This window comes from Tamandua tetradactyla, chromosome 24 (genome assembly GCF_023851605.1).
Source record: "Tamandua tetradactyla isolate mTamTet1 chromosome 24, mTamTet1.pri, whole genome shotgun sequence".
NCBI classification, from domain to species: Eukaryota; Metazoa; Chordata; class Mammalia; order Pilosa; family Myrmecophagidae; genus Tamandua; species Tamandua tetradactyla.
Window position 1 is genome coordinate 30857554 of NC_135350.1, and position 20747 is coordinate 30878300.

Here is a 20747-nt window from a genome sequence, read left to right on the forward strand (position 1 = left end):
AGAGAAACCATATCTGGGATACTGATATACAGTTTCAAGGAGGTTCACTATGGTAAATGCAGGATGCTGTTTTGCATTTCTTTAGTCCAAGTCTTCCCTTGACTTACATTTCCCTTTCTCCCGTCAGGCCTCATAGTCCGGGAAGTGAGCATCGAGATTTCACGCCAGCAAGTGGAAGAGCTGTTTGGGCCTGAAGATTACTGGTGCCAGTGTGTGGCCTGGAGCTCAGCGGGCACCACCAAGAGCCGGAAGGCGTATGTGCGCATCGCATGTGAGTCTCTGCACACCCACATCATGGGTTTCAAAGGCTGATGGGAAATAGAAAAGTTTAGATTGTGACTGCTAGTGTCAAAGACCCTGGTCAAAAACCCTGGTCAATCACTGCTCCCAGATTTCTGCATTTGAGCCACACTTTCCTCTTAAATCACCAGGATATCATTTTATTTTTGGTTTCAAGGCATTGAGTAGTGTTCCTTTAGGGTATGTAAAAGAATAAGTGCGACTTTCTAAAGATTCTCACTTAAAAAAAAAATCTGCTCGTAATTTAGGCTAGGAGAAAGCCAAATGTGTTTCTTAAACGAGTTTATTCTACCAATTTGTTAAGATAATGTTGACTGGGTTTGCTACTGGAAATAAGGATTAGCCAGGCAAAACTTCTCCATTTATTTTTAGAACTACACCACTATTTTCCACACTTTGTTAGTTTCTGGAATATTCATATTCAGGGGAGGTTAAAAGGTGACTCACAAGAAAAGGGTTCCATAAAAAAAAATGTGAAAAATACTGTTTTGCCAAAGTTAAAGAAAATTCTTCAAAGCTGAAGAGGTTTCTCAAATACTTGAGTATGCTAATGTTCATACTATCCCCGAGAGAAAGAAGCAGACAGCAGCTCTTCCTGCAAAACCCGTTTGTAGTGAATACTATCCAGTCTTGAGTAGCGTGAATGCTGCTATAACCCGTCTTATGATTCTATACTGTAAACCACTCTCATATTTGAGGCCACTGAAATCCATGTTATGTTTTACTACCTGAACCCTTTTACATCTGCATATACACTAAATTATATTTTGTGGCAGATGTGACCACCACTTATGTCTACTTTGTCCACTGGATCTGTCAATCCTAGCTCTCTGTCAATCCTAGCTTTCTGGTCTCTTCCTCCTCATCTCTGGTCTTAAGATCAGAACCAATGAAACCATATGCATGTAGTCTCCATGACTCTAGTCTTTTCCCTTTCCTAGTCCTTCCTCCGTATTTCCATGAAAGAGAGGCTGAGAGGTTTCACACCGAACCTCCCAACATGGGGCACAATCCTGAAGGGGGACCTCGCTGGCATACCACCACATCTACGACACCTTCCACCACCAGTGTTGAAGAATTTATTTTATTCATTATAAAGAAAGAAAAAATCATTTCTAATAGTCTAAAAAAGAAGCAAAAATAATAAGTTGTTGATTAAAGATTTAAATGAATTCAAAATCAGCTTCTGATTGTAGTTGTAAGAGACACAATGATAGAAAAAAATACCTTTATTTTCATTTTTGTGTTCATCAATATCAAGTACAGCTCTGAAAGCCTTCCTGCTGCCACGTTCAAACCTTGCTGCTCCAGCCTCCAGGGCACGGTCCTTCCTGCTAGCTTGCAACCTGCAGAGAGAAAGACTCCATATCATTCTCTTGCCCCATGCACACCTTAAGGCGAGCAAATAGTTAAAATAAATTTTAACCATGAGGGAAGTCATGCACATCCAGGCTGGTCAGTGTGGCATCCAGATTGGTGCCAAGTTCTTGGAGGTGATGAGCAGTGAACGTGGTACGAACCCTATGGGCACCTACCACGGGGATAGCGACCTGCAGCGGAGCGTATCTCGGTGTACAACAATGAAGCCACAGGTGGACAATATGTTCCCTGTGGTATCTTGATGGCTCTAGAATCTGGGACCATGGATTCTGTTCGCCCAAGTCCTTTTGGCCAGATCTTCAGACCACACAACTTTGTTTTTGGTCAGTCTGGGGCAGGCAACAGCTGGGCCAAGGGCCACTATGCAGAGGGGGCCAAGCAGGATGACTCAGTCCGTGATGTGGTATGGAAGGAGGCCAAGAACTGTGACTGCCTTCAAGGCTTCCAACTGATCCACTCGCTGGGCAGGCACAGGCTCTGAAATGGGCACCTTGCTCATCAGCAAGATATGTGAAGAGTATCCTGACCATCCTCTTGGTCCACCAGTTGGTAAAGAACACAGATGAGACCTACTGCATTGACAATGGAGCCCTCTATGACATCTGCTTCTGCACCCTCAAGCTGACCATACCAACCCGCAGAGACCTGAACCACCTCATTTCAGCCACCATTGTCATCACTTGCCTCCACTTAATGCTGACCTCCATGAGCTGGCAGTCAACATGGTGCCCTTCCCACGTGTCATGTTTTCATGCCTGCCTTCGCCCCTCTGACCAGCTGTGGCAGCCAGCAGTACTGGGCCCTCACTGTGGCCAGACTCACCCAGTAGGCCTTCAATGCCAAGTGTATGGTGGTTGCCTGTGACCCCATTACATTACCATACTTGCTGTCTTCTGTGGGTGGATGTCCGTGAAGGAGGCAGGTGAGCAGATGCTTAATGTGCAGAACAAGAATAGCAGCTACTTTGTGGAATTGATCCCCAACAATATCAAGACGGCCATCTGCAATATCCCACCCCATGGCCTCAACATGGCGGTCACCTTCACTGGCAACAACACTGCCATCCGGGAGCTCTTCAAGCACATCTCGGAGCTGTCCACGACCATGTTCCACCGAAAGGCCTTCCTCCTGTGGTACACGGGTGAGGGAGTTGGAGTTCACCAAAGCTGAGAGCAACATGAACAACCTCGTCTCCAAGTACCAACAGTACCAGGACGCCACCACAGAAGAGGAGGAGGATTTTGGTGAGGAGCCCTAAGAAGAGGCATAAGGCCGAACCTCATCACTTCAAGCTTCTTAGTTTCCTCAGCTTTCCTCATCTGCTCCTTTCCTCTCCCTCAAATTTGCATTTTCTGTCTGTTTTTCCCCCCTTTTGGAGGGGGTTGGTTCTTGAACAGTGTGCCTGGCACATAGTAGGCACTCAATAAATATGTGCTGTTTGTTGAATGTCTCTTCTCTCCACTCTGGGAAACCTAGATCTCTGCCATTCTGGGTAACCTTGTATTTCCTTCTGGAACTCACCCCTTTCATGTGTCCAGTTAATAATCCTCTATCTGCTCTTAAGGCATTTCTCCAAAATGCTGGGTCTCACCCAGATTCCATTTAAAACAAAGAAAGGGAGTGGGATTTTACATTCTAGAACAGTTTTAAGAAGGGGAATCCAGGCTTTTAAAATAATTAGATCATGATTTTCAGGTATTTCCCTGTTCCTGTCTCGGCTGCAGGGAAGGTGTATTATCCCTACTTTCCCTTACCTTCCAAACTCTGTCCTAAGCTCTCAATTCCCTTAGAAAGGGTCTGCCCTACTCTCTCAGGGGATCCTTCCTTCCCTCCCTCACATGGGATTCCTTCCTTCACCTAGTCCATGAAGGGGAATGAGATTGACCTTGATCCCTAAGCCTCCAGAAAGCTCACCTCCACCATTCCCACCTTCTCTTACCCCAAAATATTACGGAGAGGTGTATGCTGCCACTGAAGTGTTTGAGTCAATTTCCTGCAAGTGGGGACAGGACACCTGCCATCTTTTTTTTTTTTTTTTTTTTTTTTTTTTACTTTTTTCTTTTTTCTTTTTGCTTGGGCAGGCACAAGGAGTCAAACATGGGTCTCTGGCATCGCAGGCTAGGACTCTGCCTGCTGAGCCAACATGGCCCACTCAGGACACCCTCCATCTTTTTGTGACATCTCTTTTCCCACTGCCCACCCCCACCCCATCCTTACTTTTCTTCATATTCTACACTTTAAATTTCTTTTTTGAGTTGAATCTGCTTTTTTTCATATTGAAAAGATGACATTGCTCCAAGAGCCAAAAAAAGTAATTTAAAAAGAAAAAATACATATATCAAGTTCGATAAATACTTAAAATCACCAGCTACATTTCATACTAAATTGACTTACCTATAACTGAAGTTAAAGGGCTACCTAATTCCATATAATGAATCTCTAGTTAACAAGTATTCCATTTTCATTGATTTTTAGTGGAGATTATTGCGCTAATACTTAGATTGCTACCTCTTATGTCCTTTTACTTCTAGAGTGAATTTAAAAGAATACCTTAACCCTATAAATGAAGCAAGCTCTTATATATATATATTCTCACATTGTCCAGATTAAAAATTAAATATATATAAGTATAAAATTATTTAATAATAAAATTAAATGAAATTTATGTAAGTATAAAATAGCTCAATATTTCTGACATACTTCCTTTAAGATTTTGCTTTTTACTTCATGAATTTTAAATATAGGTTGAAATTTTCAAATAAGAAAAGGAACTGTTCTTCTAGTAAGAGATTAATTTACCCAGAGCATCTTTTCACACTTATGAAATAAAACTGAAGAGTTCTTTGCCTGTAATTTGACAATTAACTAAACATGTACGTGTATGGTCAAGGAACAGCATCCAGTGTGTAAAAATTTACTCATATAGATTAAGATGCTGACAGAAAAAAAGGTTAAATTGCAAATACTCTGTCAGAGCTGATCCCTTCCAGCAGGTTCTTTCCTATTGTTGCAAAAAGCTTCCAGATATCCTAGTTTGCCAGGTATTGAGAGAGCTTTGTTTCTTTGCCCAGAAATACTTGATAGATTAGCCATTACATAAACTAAAATTAAAGTTTGAATTTATCTCAGGTAAACATAGCCATGATGCTTAGGTTATATGCAAATGTCTCTCACTTAATTAAATTTATGTCCATTAGATGTACTATGGAAGTTCTTTCATGAAAAAGTTCTTTTTTCAGAAGTTTATAAAGTGGAAATATTTCTTAGTTTGCTTACACTAATCCCTGCAGTTCAACTATGTAAAACTTAAAAGTAAGTTTCTAAGGCAACCAGGGTGGAGTGAAAAAATGAAAATGTGAAACGTAGGATTAAGCCAGGCATGAAATGAGAAAATAATACTCCTGTGCTAAGATCCTGCATTTCTATTAGAGGGCAGAACCAAACTTCTTAGGTGCTGAAACTTCCATTACAGAGAGAGAAGTTTCTTCTGAGAGAACTCAAGTTGCTACTGCAATGACTGTCTTAGGTAGATCCCTTATGATAATACAACTACCAGTTTCATGGGGCTGTTCCTTGCAGTGTCCTCGGATATAGGCCAATGGCATAATTCTAAGCAATTAAAGTTGGAAACTATAATTCAACCAAAAAATCTGCATACACTGTCCATCATCAGGAAATGTCTTAGTTTCCATCCTACTGCTGCTGTGATAGTTGTTTTCACTGTTGGAGTATTAGGTAGAAAATAATGGGAAAAAGAGAGTATACTGGGGTAGTGTAGGATACAAGCTTTGGGACCAGATTGATTGATGTTCAAATCCTAGTTCTGACAGTCACTAGTATGATCTTGGACAAGTAATTTAACCTCTCTGAGCCTTAGTTACATCAACCGTGAAATGGAAATGAGAAGGCTATTTTAAGACTAAAATACAAGTGATAAAGTTTATAAAGCATGTGACACAATACAAGTGCTCAGTGAGTCATAATAGGTGTCCATATTGGCAAATAGCTATTTAAAAAAACTTTGTATTTTGAAACTTTTTGATACTGAGTAGATTTTTAAACTAAAGAATTTCTCTTTCTCTTACCACTTTATTTCCTAACACATGTTCCTGGCCTGGGCTGTCAAATCTAAAGATTGAAATTCTTTGCTGGTTCACATAAAATTAGACTACGTTTTTTCCATGGCTTGAGAATGGAGGAGTGATCTTCTATCTGGTCACTCTCCTACAATTCATGAGTTATGGTGGGATGGAGGCACTGATAATCCATCTTCTTGGCGTTGGCAGAGCAGTTCTAAGGATTTACTCTTTATCATGGATATAAACTAGTAAATCTCAGCCACTGTCACAAAGGTCCATGGCTACAGAAAGAAATAAGATAGTTCCTGGAAAGGATATTGAAAAGGATGATAAGGGCGGTCCTCTCTGCTGTCTTCCCACAGCTCACTTGGCCTTTTCTTTGGAAACAGAGCTACCTTGTGAGCCACTTGAGGGCTTAGCTCAAGCCTTGTTCATATTTGTGAGTCTGCAGTGCCTACCACACACTCTAGAACAAAGATGTCCAATAGAAATATAACAAACCACATATGTAGTTTAAAGTGTTCTGGTAATCATATTGTTAAAGTAAAAAAAAAAAAGTAAAATTAATTTTATAGCATATTTGATTTATCCCAATCTACCAAACCTAACATTTTGATAATTAATCATTATTTTAAAATATTTATAAGATACTTCACATTCTTTTTTCATACTAATCTTTGAAATCTGATGTGATTAGACTGGCAGTACTTCTCAATTTGGACTGGCCATATGTCAGTTACCCTATAACTGTGTATGGGTGGTATTATACAGATGGGCTCTAAAATAATGATAATGATGTACCAAGCACATGCCAATCCCATGACCTGTTTTAGTTCATTTAGTCTTGGCAGCAATTCTATGAGTTGGGTGTTACTATTATCCCCATTTTGCAGATGAGGACATTGAGACAAAGGAAAATTTAAAATCTTGCCCAGGTCACAGAGCTGTCACATGGAGCAGCAAGAGTTTAACTCAGTTAGTCCAACAAAGTGTCCCTACTTTTAACCAATATACTGGATACATGTAAGGGAGGAGGTGATAACGATTTAATATCAGGTGACAGTCACAGAAATTTATTACCCATATGCTTAATTTTTATGAACTCACTATAATTTCAAATACAGAAATGTAAATAGACATTGGTGTCCACCCCTCTCCTTATAGCTTGGTCTCCTTTAACTACACTATCCTGGAATTCAATAAACTCATTCCAGACTCAGGTTTTTGCAGTAGACGTTCCTTCCTGTCCAGACCCTTCTCTCCCCCAACCTCCCACCCCATTTTAAATATGGTTTCCTTCCTTCTTTCATTTGACTTTTTACTGAGGTGTCCTGTCTTCAGAGAGATCAGCACAATCAATGCAGTAAAATTCATTGTGACCCCAACCCCAACACTAACCTTAGGCCTGCTTTATTTCTCTTGATAGAATTTTTCTTTGTCTTTTTTTGCTCTCTTTTACATCGGTTCTTCCCCCCACCACAAGATAACAGAATATTAACTTCACAAGGGCAGTGCCTAAGAAACAGAGCCTCACCGTTGCCGGTGCTAAGTAAGTGGAATTAAATTAAATTGAGTTGAAAATATTTGATGTCCATTTAGTAAAGATGTTTCATTATCTAGGAAATTTAAGGGCATCAGGTAACCTGAAGTGATTGCCTCTGTGCCCCACCCCACATACTCCTAACCTGTCTTGAATCTTTTACTTATTCTTTTGCCCCATAGCACTTATTCACCACTAACCTATCGTGTATTTACTTGCTTATGTTCAGTGTTTGTGGGCTATCTCCCCTCGTGAGAAAGTAAACATCACATGGGCAGAGATTTTTGTTTGGTTTGTTCACTGGTGTATCCAGAATGTCTGGAATAATGCCTGGCAAGATGTAGGCACTCAATAAATATTGGTAAAGGATGAATAAATTAACATTTCTACAATAAGGGTAATAGTATCTTTAGTTAAGAATGCAATTCTTAACTAAGTATGCAATCTTAGGAATAATATGTGGGCTTACATATACAGAACTTATTACACAGGACTTTATATGTTGCTTTTCATTTTCTCTCTGTTCTAGGGATAAAACAAAATTAATTAGTTTAATAAAATCATTTCTTTAGCATTTCTTCCAAACAGACATTCTGAAAGATTTAGATCGCGTCATGAACAGTATCAAATAACCTCTTCTCAAGTATCTTGGTGAAGTACAGCAGGCTTCCCTGCACCCCAGAACCGGCCTTTCGCATCTTGTTTACTAAAATGCATTTCTGAGCTGCAGTGTGACTCTTTGTGCAACCATTCCAGCCACAGTAAACCACTGTAAGTTGCAGAGGCCATATTTTGCACTAAGTGTGATGAATTGCACAATGTCGACTTTTTTAGATAATGACAGAGAAATTTTTAACAATGGATCCTTGTTTCATATAAATCTCAGTAGTTGAATGATGTAGTTCATCTCATTTCTATTTCAAGATTTAAAACTAGAACACATACCTGCTTGCTACCATGTGTATTTTTCCAAAGCATATTTGCTTTCATATATAGGCAAAAGTTGACTTATGTGGAGGCCCCACAACTCCATAGATGTCTATAGCCCATTATTATTTGGATGTAGATGTCCAGGTGAGAGAAAACTGTTTCAGGGATGGTAACTCTCCAGGCTAAAATGTGTCATGAAAGTAATATTTTATACTTAAGTTTATCGCTGAAAATGCTTATTTGCAAAAATATATGTCTGCAATCATAGTGTTCTCTTTTTTTTTTGTTCTCTGAGAATAGAACCTTAGCTTTTTGGTACATCAGTTTCCTCATCCATAAAGTTGGCATGTTTCTTATTATTTATCCCTAAGATGTATCTTAAAAAATATTGTGGTGACATATAATCATTTCTTCTGAAACTAAAGATGCAGTTTGAATACAAAAAGAATGGCTTGTATGGCTTTTTCCTTCCTCTTCTCGCTAATGGATGTCATTTGGAATTCTAGCTCTAAAATATTTATTTTTTAAAAATACCCTTTAGCAACAGTATCTGAATACAAATGTATTTGTCCTATAAATGCTCCAAAGTCAAGAAATAAAGAATGGCTGAAATTGTACTTCTCTTCTGCAGGAACATGTCATTTGGGATTTCTCTACTTAAATGGACTCAGTGCAGAAAGGGATAGGATGCCTTGACACAATCTTGCTGACATGATCCCCCTGCTGATTTGCTTAAAGATATTTCTAACCTCTGTCCCTGAATTGAATTATGACATTGAGAAAGTTTTCAGTAAATTCCTACAGTGGACAAAAACATTAGCTCTTTTAAAAGCAAAACGAAGTTAAGAAATTATAAAGGGAACACAATCAGAATCCATTGTCTTCACTCTTTCTACTTTATAGAACTCTGTAATATAAACAACATCAGTAGTTTGCTTACTGTGTGCTAAATTCTTGTTCTAGCCCCTCTGCTTTTTAACTATTGCAATCCTCCCAACAGTTCTACTAGGTAGATTCTCTTATCTTTCTTCTGTAAAGAACAAAACAGAAGCTTGCCCAAGTCACATAGGAAATGGTGAATCAGAGTTTTAAACAAACTCCTCTTTGTGCAGTACAGTTGGTCACACAGAGTTTCAGAAACGTAACAATTCTTGAATTTCCAGTCTAGCCATAGAGGGGAATTTATGTAGTTTATTTTTTGTTAGTTATTGTTTGTTTTATTTTATCTTTTAAAAATATATTTGAGAAGGGAAAGCAAGTTAAAAAAGAAAACTCCATCCAACGTGTTTATATACTATGGCCCTTATATTTAAAAACTACAATAAGAATTGCTAAATATAATTTTTTTCTGTTTTTGTTTAGCTCCAGCAAAGATAAGTTTCTTTATATTCCTGGAAAATAAAACAGTGGCACCATTTTAGGATTCTATTATATTAATTCAGGCATTTTTTACTTATAATGAGTGCCCAAGGCTCTGCTTAATCTAGTTCTCCCAAAATATGTTGCACTGGTCTGTTCACAACAGTTATTTCCCTTTAGCAGCCAGATTTGGTGATTTAAGCTTAAGTTTTCCTCTACCAAGATAATATAATAAGCTCCCTCATAACATTTTTGGAGAAAAGTTATGTTTTTTGTTCCCTTTAAGAACACAAGTATTATTATTTTATGGGACCATGGAATTATTTTATTCTCTGGAGAACCACTTGTAAATCCATTAAAACTGTTTTTTGTTTTTTGTTTTTTGTTTTTAAATTTAGAAATGTGTTTGTTCTAGTTTGCTAGCTTCTGGAGTGCAATATGCCAGAAACGGAATGGCTTTTAAAGAGGAGAATTTAATAAGATGCTAGTTTACAGTTCCAAGGCTGAGAAAATGCCCCAATTAAAACAAATCTATAGACATGTCCAATAGGGAAAGATACTTTGGTTCAAGAAGGCCGATGAAGTTCAGGGTTTCTCTCTCAAGTGAGAAGGCACATGGTGAACACAGTCAGGGCTTCTCTCTCAGCTGGAAGGGCACATGGCGAGCATGGCGTCATCTGCTAGCTTTCTGTCCTGGCTTCCCATTTCATGAAGCTCCCCGGGAGGCGCTTTCCTTCATCTCCAAGGTTGCTGACTGGTGGACTCTGCTTCTCGTAGCTATGTCATTCTGCTCTGCTCTCTCTGAATCACTCATTCTCCTAAATGTTTCCTCTTTTATAGGACTCCAGAAATTTATCAAGACCCACCCAAATGGGCGGAAACATGTCATCACCTAATCCAGTTTAACAACCACTCTTGATTAAATCACATCTCCATGAAAATGATCTGATTACAGTTTCAAACATACAGTATTGAATAGGGATTATTCTGCCTTTACGAAATGGGATTTAGATTAAAACATGGCTTTTCTAGGGGACAAACATCCTTTCAAACCAGTACAGGGTTCAATGCCTTAGTTCATTCAGTGTGTAAAAAAATCACTAAGAAATACTTTGCAAGTGTGAACAATGTGCATCATAGTAAAGCTGCTTGTATTTGCTTAATATAAGGTTGTGCTTGTGTGAGAAAGTACATAACATGGCCAACAGAAAATAGCCACAACATGTACAGAATTTCCCTACATATAGAGCGTCTTTTTTCATGTTCAGCTCAAATTGCAGACAAAAAGCTTAATTCAAGTACTTGGAATATGGAATTTCCTGTGAGTCTACCTCTTGGTCAAAACAAGCAACACAGCCACACTAACTCTGAGAAAGCTTGACAGCTACACTGATTTGGGGGACCAGATGGGGTGTGCACTAAAATGAGGATATCCATAGAAGACTTTCTATGACATGGCACTGTCCTGTTTTATTTATATTGCCTCATTTAATCTCCACAATAATCCTATGAGGCAATTGCTGTTATTATCCTCATTTTAGAAATGAAGAAACAAAAGCACATAAACCTTGTTAAGGGAAGAGCCAGGGTTGAACCCAGGCAGTATAGACCTAGGATCCATGCTCTTAATTACTATATAATAGTCTGAATTATGCATCCAAATGATATCAGGTCTTAATCCATAATAGTGCCTATAAATGCTACGTTATATGGGAAAAGAATCTTTGGCAGTTGTGATTCCACTAAGGATCTTGAGATGGAGGGGATTACTCAGGATTATCTGGTGGGCTAATAGGCACAAGGGCCCTTATAAGAAAGAGGTAGAAGATGACACCTACAGAACAGGAGAATGCTGCTCCTTGATCATGGAGGTAGAGATGGGAGTGTTGTAACCATTAACCAAGGAATGTGGTAGCCACCAAAGCTGGAAGAGGAGAAGGAAGGGCTTCTCCCAGGGGCCTCTAGAGTTAGCACAGCCCTGCTAACACCTTGGCTTTGGCCTAAGGGAATTAATTTCAGATTTCCAGCTTCCAAAACTGTAAGAAAATACATTTTCATTGCTTTAAGCCTCCACATTTGTGTGTTTTGTTATGGTAACCATAGCAAACTAATACAACCACATAAACTCCCATCATTGGGAGTCATGCTTCTAAAGAGCAGCTGAGCTTGAAGGCATCAGTTAACTTCCTCAGTTCACTGTTGTTTTATCTATAAAGTTAAGGGGCTGGATTGTGTAATTTGTAAGGTCTTTTATAGGTACATACCACAAGGGAAAATGTTCCTAGTCCTTCAGTGAAGGTCATTGCCTGATTTGTTTTAGAAACTGAATTCAATCCAGAATGTTTTAAAGAGCTACTATGTACAAAGCACCCAGGTATAGTTGGCCTCAAGGAATTTCTAAACTAAAACCTGTAGGGTAAGCGATTTACTTGAGGTCTCATCAAGTGATAGGGTCAAGACTTGAACCCTTGACTACAAAGACTTGCTCTTAACCAGAGTTATTCTGCCTCCCAGAGATTGTCAGACCCTGTTCATAGCGACCTAAATGTTTATATCATGATCCAGTAAACAAGCACCCACCCTCCCTGCAGACATGTGTGTCATATAAACGTGTATTCATACACAAATAATATTTTAAGTTACTATCGATTATACATTTTGACATTTCTATTTATTTCATTTTATATATTTTTCTAATGCTCATAATCCATCAATTCAGTCTTCCCCAAGGTCATGACACACTGTTTGAAAAGCATCTTGATAAAGCATAAATTCCTTAGGAACAAGAAGGACTATTAGACACTATAGTTTATAGTTCATACGGTCAAAGTGCGCAAGAGAACAACATGTTGAAAATGTATTCAGAGGAGTAGTCATCTTTCATTCTAGAACTCTCTGAATATTAATAATGGAAATAGCAGTAATAATTTATTGCATGTGTTTTGTGCTTTAGAATTTCCCATACTCTTTCAGATTCAATATTTATTTTAATATTCACAAAACCTTTTGAGGACTAAAAAAAAATGAAAAAAGCATTCATCATTAATCATGTAATATTTCATTTTTATCTTGTTATGCTGTAGAACTTAAGGGCTTTAATTTCCACTAGAACAGACTTTTGAAGTGCACCCACTGGAGAATTCCTGACTTCACAGTATCCATCTATCACATTGCCAAGATTTTGCCTTTTAAAGAATATTTTATTCTAATAAATCTTTTTTCATAATGAAGTATCATTGCTGAGGGAATAAAGAGCATTTTCAATAAATGTAATTTTTTTTAACTTGGAATTTGAACACGTTTATTATTCTCTTCAAAAGCAATAGTATCAGCAACCTGCTCATTAAAACACAATGGAGCACTCATTTTGTTGATATTTTCTTCTTTTCTTCATCCAAATTTAGTAGGGCTCACACCTGCTTGGCTGGTAGTGTGAGCCATTGTGATGGTCAGGTTCAGGTGTCAACTTGGCCAAGTGATGATGCCCAGTTGTCTGGTCAGGCAAGCACTGGCGTGACCATTGCTCCAAAGATATTTTGTGGCTGGTTGATAAACTGGAAGGCTGGTGTTTTAAATTGTAAGTCAGTTGATTGCATCCATGACTGATTACATCTACGATCACCTAAAGACATGTCTTCCACAAATGAGATAATCCAATCAGTGGGGGGATTTCAAGGAAGAAGAGACACCCTTTTGCTGCTTCTTCAGCCAGTAAGCCTCTCCTGTGGAGTTCACCCAGACCCTTCCTTTGTGCTGCCAGCTTCAAAGCCTGTCCTAGGGATTTTGAACTCTTCCATTTCTGTGGTTATGTGAAGCACCCTTATAAATCTCATATTTACAGTTATCTCTGGTTGGTTCTGTTTCTCTAGAGAACCCTGACTAATATGCCCATTATCCTCAAAATGTGGCCTGTCTAGCCTCAATTTTCCTATTGTAATGTTTAAGGGATATCACTAGGAAGAAGACATGATTTCCTTCTCCTTTTGTAGATATATATATTGACCTAGAGGAGTTTCTTGCATGTTGTTTGGGGTAGGCATTTCTCTGCCCTCTCTGTCATGATGTATATTATATTACTGTCTTATTTTATGAAAAATTTGCCCATATTTTTAATATTAAATCATCAGATTCAGTATTTTGTGACTTTCTCATATCTGTAGATCCAAGTAACCCTAAGTTCCAACAAAGTTCCAACAAAGGGAAATTAAAAACTTTTCTCTATAAAGATGTATCAGTTTCCAGACATATTGAAAACTAATTGCTTTTAGTACTTCTCAGGATACTGGATAATTGTGATATCTTCTTAGAGTTCCATCACAATCGCGAAGCATCTTATTCCATAAAGAATAAGCTTTTCCCTCCTAAAATGAATATTTAAAGTGTTAGCCTATTCATAGGCCCTTATAGACTAGAGATCTTCAAAAGCATTCCGACATTTATTTTCATTTTACAATTGAGTAAACCGAAGACTGGAAAGTCTCCCAACTCTCATTTAGCCTTCTTTTCTGTTTACCACATTGTCCAAAAGCATAGTTAATATTTGCAGAATGCCGTGAATGCATGTCTTCCACATCATAGATAATTTGTAACCACAGTCATTATCATTATGCAAAAAGTAATTGAAAGCATCAAAATTCTGTAATAAAATATGAGAACTCATGTGTGTGTCTGTGTGAGTTCAAGGTTTCTTCTGATTACCACGTAAATGGTAAATAGAAATCAATATCATTTCAGGTCTGATTCTACATACGCTAATTGGATTTTGCTGTATGGATTTAATAAGCCAATATTCATGTTCTTAAGTACACATCTCTCAGAATGCATGCATATGGCAAAGCTGATTTTTCTTTTAATTGGGAATCAATGACAAATCAAGAGTTAGGCCAAGTTGACTTTGCAAAAAGTAATCTAGGTTTTGATGAAAAGACTTTATTCGTCTTTTAGTAGCAGCCTTAGAACTTATGGAAAGAAAACAGAAATGCAGAATTCTAAAGGTCTTCCAAGGGCAGAAATTCATCTTTTTACTCACAGGAATGCCCACATTATTCAAACCATTCTGTTTTACATTTAATTCTGAGGTGACAAGTGTCCGTTTCTCATGCTTATTCATTTGTCACCCTTCTGCTCTCTCTGCCTGCAAGGCATCCGGCCTGCCTTCTATGACATCTCTCTAAATGATAGAGGATATGCTTAAAATGTTAGCCACCCTCCCCTGTAGGGCAGTGTGGAAGCAGACTGAAATGAACAGCTGCCGTGCTGCACAGCCACGATATATTCCATGCTCATTACGCCACCTGAAAACTAGAAAAGAGGTTTTTGGCAGGAATTTAAAGCATTTTCAGGAAGAACAATTACCTTGTGGGGAGTTGTATGGGAGAGTGTTTTAAAAATTGGATCAAATTTATATAGATTTTAAAGCCAATGATGAAAATAAAGCAATTGCATAGTATTTAATGATGGTTTGCAGTTACACCTCTCTCTTGAAGTGCATGCCTCTGATGTGACATCACCATTCTTAAGTAGGAAAGAAGAATCTACATAAGTCATTCCTCCATATGGCAGGAATTTGAAAACTGTCAAAAATGACACTACTTCCTAAGAAGAATTATACATGTGCGCTCAAATCCATTGCCCCTTGATAGTTCTGCCCACTTCTTTCGCCATAAAGTTTTGGAAAAGAGTAGTAGGAACTCATGATGTTCAGTTCCCCAGTTCCCATGTGTCCCTCATCACAGTCAGCCTGGCTTCTTTTCCTCTCTCTTCCTACATTGTCCAAACCAACCACTTCTCCAGTTTGAGTCTTTTGCCGCATTTGTCCTGTTTGCTCATGCCATCTCATAAAAATATATTCTTCTCTTGCCTCCTCTGACACTTAACTCTTTGGTTTTCCTCTTATCTCTTTATTCATTCCATGTCATATTTGCTGGCAATTTTTCCTCTTAAATGTTGGTGTCCTCTTTGTTTTATACTCTGCTCTTTCTCCTAGTGATGTCATCTATTTCCAGTACTTCAGCTATCTCATAGACAATGAATCACAACAAGACTTTTTTTTCCACGCTCCAGACTAGTGGTTCTCAAATAGGGGTGGGTTCTCCCCTCAGGAGACATTTAGCAAGGTCTGGAGACACGCGTGTGTGTGCGTATGTGTCATGACTGGAAGGCATGCTACTGACATCTAGTAGGATACAGTCCAGGGGTGCTGACAAACATCCTGCCATGTACAGGACAGCCCCACATTAATTATACACTCTAAAATGTCCGTGGTGCTGGGATTGAGAAACCATGCTCTGGACCTACTGGACCTTTTCATTTGGATATCCTGCAGACATATGTAGCAAGATAAATTTATTTTTCTCTGCTTCCCTGCCCAGGTTGGTACTATGTGATTTAGTGTTGGTACCAACTTAACAACTGCAATAGTAAGACTATGGCATTATCTTATCTGTAGGTCTTTGTGGATGTACGTCCTGTTTATTTCTAGAATCTGCCTTCTTTTCTTCCTGTCCACTATCACCAGCTGTATCGCTATCCTGTTTGTCATTCTCTTAGTCCATCCAAATAGGTTCTGAATCTTGCATCTCCTCACCCCCACCTCAGTCCATCTGTCACACTGACGGTGACATTTAGCATTCACTCTTCCCCCTTTGCATAGAAGCCTCGGAGGGTTTGCTGTTTCCTTAAGTGGCAGAACACCTTTTCATGGCCAGACCTTGGCTTCCCTACTGGGTCTTAATTCAGTGTCTTACGCATCTCCATCCTTCGTACCTACTTTAATGTCTACTATAAGAACAGAATTAATAAATATTAAATGAGATTACTTTGACTATTTGAATACAAGTATACCCCACTTTTTTCTTATACTTAGCTCTTATTTTTTGGTGATATCCTGATTAATTTAACCGAGAGTGAAGTCACTATATCATTTTGATTTGAGAACTGCTACGTATGGTATTTAATTAGGTCTTTGTCCTACCCTATATCACATCAGTGTTCTTCAGAATAATTTTTCACAAACAAGGTTTAACTTGTCAAGAACATTTTACCCTGTAAAAGCTATGAATTATTGCTTTTAGCTTTATTGGTATTTTGGCATTTTGCCTAAATTTTTATTTCACAGCAAATTACATGCAAAGAGAAACTACCACATTGGAGGAGAAAGAGTAGGAGATGTTTGATATTTCTGTTGGGAGGGCACAGAATAGCCAAGTAAGATGTTAGAGGATGTGTGCAATGGTGAAATATGTGTCAAATCAAGGGTCAGTGGGTTCTAACATTCCATCAATTATTTTGCTGTAGGTCTTAGGGCAACTTGATAAATATATTCTTCTTATGTCACATAAGGACATCATTTAGATTATTTTAAAATTCTGATAACTCTATGTTCTGAAAGTTCATTTCTACCACATGCTCCATTTCTTGATAGTCAAATAAGAAGTGCTCTTTCTGACAGATATTCCGTCTTTGTTTGAAGAGTCTCTTGTCTTACCTCACACCTATGTAAATCCATAGATTTTGTGTGATCCTTAAGGTCTTGAAGGTTTTCTTCTGACAAGAAATTCAACAAAGTGGCCAGTGTAGAATAATGGATTCTTTTCCTCACTGTATTTTTCCAGGTGATGCTTTCTTACAACTGTGTAGAAGATATTAGGGATATACATGCAGAGCTTACAGATTTCTATTCATTAGTTCGATAAGCTTTCAGATTCTTACATCTTCACCTGGGAATTTGGATGAATGGGAAGAGGCATGAATTTAGGTATTAAAATCTAATTGATGAAATTCTAGTCATATTTTTATTGGAAGGAACTGAAATGCACATGTTTGAAATAAAGTTTTTGTGTTTTTTTTTTAATGCTGCTTCCAAGCTCTATGACTGAATATTTGTATTTTTTTTAAAGTTTAATGTTTAAAGTGACAAGCTGATTTTCACCATACTTTGAAACCACCTATAATGGTTTTTAAAAGCTCTGCTGCATATTGCTCTGGTAGCATGGTAACTATATGCATGCATCATTGGACACTTGGTATATTTGAGCAGAAATGACTAATCTTATAATTGAAAAATGGAAACAGGGTTAGATATTAAGATATTCCTGGACTCTTTTTGATAGTGATTCTATCCCCTGGCCTTGTGTTTGAGGCACTTTAGGAAGCTATAGTCACCCTTCTGACTTTTTGTTTGTAACTCTGAAATAGAAGTTTGCCTTTAACTTATTGATCAAAAGATTCCGGGATTATTACAACTTTAATAATAACTATAATGAGGAAAAGGAAAATTGTTATATGCACAAAGAACTCTATAAAAATCATGAGAAATGATTCTCTGGTTAAAAGTGTGATTATCACAGTTGATTAGTATAGAGAAATGCTAAAGAAGTACAAAACTTTTCCATCTACCCAAAGAGAAACTCCGTACAATTTAAATCTTAACTCCCTATTCCCTGTCCCCACCCCATCCCTTGGTACCCTTATATTCTATTTTCTGACCCTAAGAGTTTGCTTATCCTAATTATTTAGTATCAGTGAGTCACAACATTTCTCCTTTTGTGTCTGATTTATTTCACTCCGGAGCATGCCTTCAAGAATCATCTATGTGAACTTTGAATGTGTATACTACATTTTGTTATCCATTTATCAGTTTATGGACAATTGGGCTCCTTCCATCTTTTGGAAATTGTGCATAATGCTGCTATGAACATTGGTGTGCAAATATGGTTTTGTTACCAGGCAAAGGCCATGGATTCTTTTGCCAGATGCCCTCAATAACCAATTCCCGAGACACCAAGAAACTCTTCAAAGAAAGGAAGAGTTTATCATCAGGCACATAGTAGGAGAGCAGATGGCCTAGTGGCTCAAAATCTGTCTCCCCAAATTTGGATAGTTTCATCAGAGAAAAGATGGGCAGGGTTTAGGATAATGAGCCTAGTGGCCCCAGATGATGTAATTAGAGGTGATCTGATTATTGAGCATGCGCGGATTGATTACATGCTTAGTCACAGAATGTATGAAAGAAAATGGCAGAATAAGATATAGGTGACCTGTAGGTTAAAGTCTAAGCTAATGCACATGTCAGGTGGGCCCACTTTGGTTAAATCCAGTCTCGGTCATCAAGATAACTTTGGACTTGGGTTAAGTTCTGGGCAGACCCAAGATTCTTCATTAATAAACATTAAGGGCTGTCTTTAGTGATTACAAGACTCTAAATTTGAAAACCTGCATAACTGGGGACAAATGAATGTTAATCACAAGGTTTTTACAATCACAGGGGCAGGAGATAAAGGTTATACAATCACTATCAGAGATCAGGGCAGCTGGATTACAATTTGGAAATTTTAGGACTTTCCCTCTGTCTACTCCAATATACCAGGAATTAAAGAGGAATATCCTATACAAATGACTCAGTAATCAAAATCATCCTTTAAATCCTGATTTCTCACTTACAATTTTGATTCTTTTGAGTATACACCTAGTTGGCATGGTAACTCTATACTTAACTTTCTGATGAACCACCAAGCTGTCTTCCACAGTAGGTGCACAGTTTTACATTTCCACCAGCAATGAATGAATAAATCTATTTCTCAACATCCTCTCCGACATTTGTAATTTTCTTGTTTTTTTGTTAATGGTAACCATTCTAGTATGTATCTCCCTGTAGTTTTGATTTGCATTTTCTTAATAGATAACAATATGGAGCATCTTTTCATGTGCTTTTTGTCCATTTGTATATCTTCTTTAAAGAAATGTCTATCCAAGTCTTTGGCCCATTTTTTAAATCGGGTTGTCTATTGTTGAGTTTAAAGATTTATTTATATAGTCTGGATATTAAACCTTTAACAGATATGTGGTTCCCAAATATTTTCTCCCATTAAGTAGGTTGTCTTTTTATTTCCATGTTAAACTCCTTTGATGCACAAAAGTTTTTAATTTTGAATATGTCCCTTTTTTCCTTTTGTTGCTTTGTGTTTTCGTGTAAAGTCTAAGAAACCATTATCTAGCACAAGATTCTGAAAATGCTTTCTTATGTTTTCCTCTACAATTTTATAGATCTAGCTTTTATATTTAGGTCTTTAATCCATTTTGAGTTGATTTTTATATATGGTGTGTTGTAGGGGTCTACAGAGAAAGTTCCAGCACATTATATTATACTATACTATTGCATAGCATAAAGAGTCACAAGGGGCACATAATCTCTTTGTTATTTATATACAGCACAGAGTCCAAAAGAACAGGGGAAGACCATTATGGCCAGTCTCCCAGGGCGGCCAAAAACTGCTCAGGTCAATGTCAGCAGGTGGCAGCTCCACACACCCCGCTTCGCACCAGAGAAGAGAAACAAATCTGTCCTTGTTGAGTATGGTTTTTATCAAGCTCAGGGGGAAGGGGCCCAGCACTGAGAATGCCTCTTCTGATAAGCATCTGGGGTTGAGTATTCCTGGGTTTAAGGTAAGGCCAGGCCTTTACATTAGATTTACTATTCCCTCAAGGTGGTGGAATGCCGCACAATAGAAAAGGAGGTTGGGGTAGTGTAAGGCCAGAAGATGACACTTAGTGTGTGTTTGTGGCTTCTCCAGAGAACGAGGTGGGGGTGGATGAGGTCTGGGAGATGGATGCTTAACAGGTGTCTGTGACTTCACTAACCTGTCCATCCTCCTTCTTTTGCATAGACATCCAGCCTTCCCAACAGCATTTGTTAGAGATGATTCTTTCCTAATTGAGAAAACTTAATACCCTTATACAAAAATCAGTGAGCCATAAATGTAAGGGTTGATTTCTAAACTCTCAATTTTATTCCATTGGTCTATATATCTGTTTTGTGCTAGTACCGTGCCATTTTTGTTTATTTGTTTGTTTTGTTTTGTTTGTTTGCTTGCTTTTTTTTTTTCTTTTTGGTGAATGGTCCAGGAACCGAACCTGTCTCTCCCACATAGAAGGTGAGCATTCTTCCACTGAACCAAGCCATTTTGATTGCTGTGGCTTTGTAATATGGTTTAAGATAAGGAAGTACAAGTCCTACAATTTGTTCTTTTTTAAGATGGCTTTGGTTGTTTGGGATCCCTTTCACACTGTCTTGACTATCAGCAAGCTGTTTCTCTGCCCTCCCTGCATTGCTTTTTTCTTTTTTTCATGGAGTTAGACATGAATTTTACTAGGACTTACAG

General features: G+C 38.0%; 1 protein-coding gene and 1 pseudogene across 12 annotated transcripts in view; both read left to right on the forward strand.

Annotated features, from left to right (window-relative positions):
* The window catches only part of UNC5C (unc-5 netrin receptor C), a 381478-nt gene that overhangs the window by 244632 nt on the left and 116099 nt on the right, over window positions 1-20747 (forward strand). For all 12 annotated transcript variants that reach the window (XM_077142813.1, XM_077142815.1, XM_077142826.1 and 9 more), the window contains one exon: window positions 128-271. In XM_077142813.1, the coding sequence (XP_076998928.1) occupies window positions 128-271 (144 nt within the window). The remainder of the gene's footprint in view (window positions 1-127; window positions 272-20747) is intronic.
* On the forward strand, window positions 1546-2967 carry LOC143668233 (tubulin beta chain pseudogene; annotated as a pseudogene).